Source organism: Homalodisca vitripennis, chromosome 3, assembly GCF_021130785.1.
Source record: "Homalodisca vitripennis isolate AUS2020 chromosome 3, UT_GWSS_2.1, whole genome shotgun sequence".
Taxonomy (NCBI): domain Eukaryota; kingdom Metazoa; phylum Arthropoda; class Insecta; order Hemiptera; family Cicadellidae; genus Homalodisca; species Homalodisca vitripennis.
In genome coordinates this window covers 130,204,495-130,207,486 of record NC_060209.1, presented here as the reverse complement: position 1 = coordinate 130,207,486, position 2,992 = coordinate 130,204,495, and the positions used below count along the sequence as shown (strand labels likewise).

General features: G+C 31.3%; 1 protein-coding gene across 1 annotated transcript; it reads right to left on the bottom strand.

Moving 5' to 3' along the window:
• Nucleotides 1-425: 425 nt before the first annotated feature.
• LOC124358729 (histone H1-I-like) lies at nucleotides 426-2,992 on the bottom strand. The gene is made up of 2 exons (XM_046811027.1): nucleotides 2,874-2,992; nucleotides 426-872 (listed from the first exon to the last, which is right to left on the bottom strand). Exons 1-2 carry the CDS (start codon nucleotides 2,877-2,879, stop codon nucleotides 501-503), a joined length of 378 nt encoding a protein of 125 aa, XP_046666983.1. The 5' UTR covers nucleotides 2,880-2,992; the 3' UTR covers nucleotides 426-500.

Here is a 2,992-nt window from a genome sequence, read left to right as displayed (position 1 = left end):
AACAACTTTCAGTTTTAGTTAATATTGTACAATACTGAACTCTATATGAATAAATAACCTGCCTAAATCCAAACACCATAAAAAAGATCTGACAGTGTCATTTAACATATAGAATGACTATCAGGCAGTTTCTGACGAGAACATTTCTATTACTACGGTTCATATCTCTCTAATGGTAGTAAAGACAAGTGTCCTTGTAGATGAAGAGTGTTCCAACAACGTACCAGGAGTCTATTTTCCTTGTTTCATCAAACTAAATATTGATGAAACGCATGCAATATTCTCTTATGTGTATGTATTTCGACTGAGTACATCATCGATATCGATTACTTTACTTGATTCCTGTTAAACTACGTTCAGATAATATTCTAAAGATTATTACTTTGAAAAACTCCTATTCTGGTCAAATGAAGAGTCAATATGGATAAAGGTGGACGGATATATTCAAAATTTAAGTATTATACTATAATTTTCAAATATTTAGCTCAGGTACCAAACATTTATCTACACTTTGGCGTGTACTTTTTCTTTTCACAAGTCTTTTTCTTTTCCTCCTTCTTCACCTCAACTTCCTTTTTGGGACATGGCTTCTTCTTCTTCTTCCCTCCTGAAGAGCTCGAACTCTTACTGTCCTTCTTTGCTGCCTTGGGTTTACCCTTGGAAGAGGCCGAAGAGGCCTTGGATGCATAAGAACGCACCAATTCCGAGGCCAAGGAGCCGGCTGTTAATTTTGAATCCCCGGACCAATGGTAGGGTCTCTGGATAACCGACACCAGGGGGAAGATCCGAGCCTCTGACACGACTTGGAGGCCGTGGTGGTGAAGGGACCGGACACCGTCGTGAACCTTGAGCGTGGCTACCCTGAGCCTAGACTATTGACATAAAACATCCATTTTCAATTTGTAATATTTCTTTCATCAAACGACACTCTCTCAAAATATTTCATCCTATATCTTAAAATTTCAATCATGGCTTAAATAAGTACAAAACAAGAGTAAAAGTAATAATAAATTTGAGTACCTAATTATTTACTTAAGGGGGTTCGGTATGCCCTATCCTTCCCATGTTAATTTGGCCAATTTTATGTACCTTTTTCTCAGAAACCTTTAAAGCTATCATCATCAAACTTTAGGACACTACTATTTAGACCTTTGTTAACATTTAGAGCGGAAGACATTATAAAAATCTATTTTAAATTTTTATTAAAAAAATTATAATTATACATTATTTTACAAAAAATTAATAATTTTTTTATTTACAACAAATTAAATAAAAACTTCTTTAATTAATTCTTTTTGGCCAAAAAAAATTGGCCAAATTAACATGGGAAGGATAGGGCATACTGAACCCCCTTAATAGTAAATTTTACAGCATCAAGATTCTCTCTCAAAGTATATCATTCCAGAGAGCAGCGTGAATTTCTATAAATTGGGGTTTTACTCCGAAGTATTCCATAAATCATCTATATAAAAGTTGTTCCATGCTCATAACGTTAAATATTTCCAAACAATTGAAAGAAAAGATATTTATTTAATAAGAAAAAAAAATACTTAAGATGTAGTCTACACACAACACGTCAAAAGTTTCATATCGCGTGTCTTATATTGAAATAAAGGTTAAACAGATTTTTATTTGACCAATCATACAATCGTAATAAATAAATAACTTTCTAAAACAATGACAAATGTACCTTTTAGTCTACTAAGGTCTTTTTAAGACACATAGATGTTTTAATATTAGATGATACCATGTAAAATTTTGTTACATTAGATTGTTATCAGATGTTTATGCTTTTAAGCATCACTTTGGCAAATTCCATTAAGTTACAAACAAACACAACCATTGATCTATAGTCCACCAACTTTTAAACCATTAAGCCCAACTTGCATTAAATAGTACGTGTTTTGCCAAAACATTTAACTTTCATTCAGGATTAACTAAATAATGAAAAATATTCTAACAATTTAAAAATTCTAACGAAACAGTATACATTAATAAAATTTAATTTATACGCCACAATGTGTATAGAAATTAAATAATAAAATTAAGCAACTCTCTATTTTAATTTTAAATATTCTTTTGGTTGAAACATTTCTGTACGTAATAAATAATTCAAAAATCTCCCTCGGATTTATGTTTGAAAAACATTTAAAATATTGAGAGGCACTCTTCTATGGTACTTGAAGGAAGAGAATACATATTGACAAAAAGTAAACTTTGATAATATAATATTTAATCCTAAAATATTTTTAAACTATCTAAAACTGACCTTTCATTAATAAATAAATAATATATAATGTATTTATAACAGATACACAAGTCTATAACTGCGGAAAAAGATATTTGCACTCATGTCCAAGGGTGGCACATATTTCCACAGATCTCATTTTCAATTGGTTTGGAAAAATGTATAATAAAGTAATGAAATTTTACTTAAATTAATAATCGCTGATATAGGATGGGACATTCTAAATTTCTCTATTCTATACATTTTAATGGAAGATTTTTAGAAGTAAATTATGTCGCAACGGACATACAATTTCACCCACTTGGTTTCATTAAAGTCCTGCATGGCCCTTAATGATCAATAAAGTAAGGAAAATGCCTTGTGGAGACCAAAGCAGGCCTAAATCTCTAATTGTCTGTACGCCAATCTGTATCATCTAGAGGATTAAAGGACACTATCGCTCTAGCTGTATTTTGTGTCGTACAGAACGCTGTGTAGTGACCGAAGATTGTGATTTCCTGGTACAGCCTTTCTCTAGCACTCAGAGGATTAACCTATATTTCTAGCCGGATTATGTTTATTACATAGCCTATACCTTCTCCTAAACTTAAAAATCTAATTATAAATAAAAATTATAAAATCTTACCAACATTGTAGATGGAATTTGGAGTACTTTATAAATTAATTAATACTTGCACATGCCAACTTGAGAAATTTATCAAAGGATTAACATCCCCATATTTGTAACCATGGTTTCACTTATTT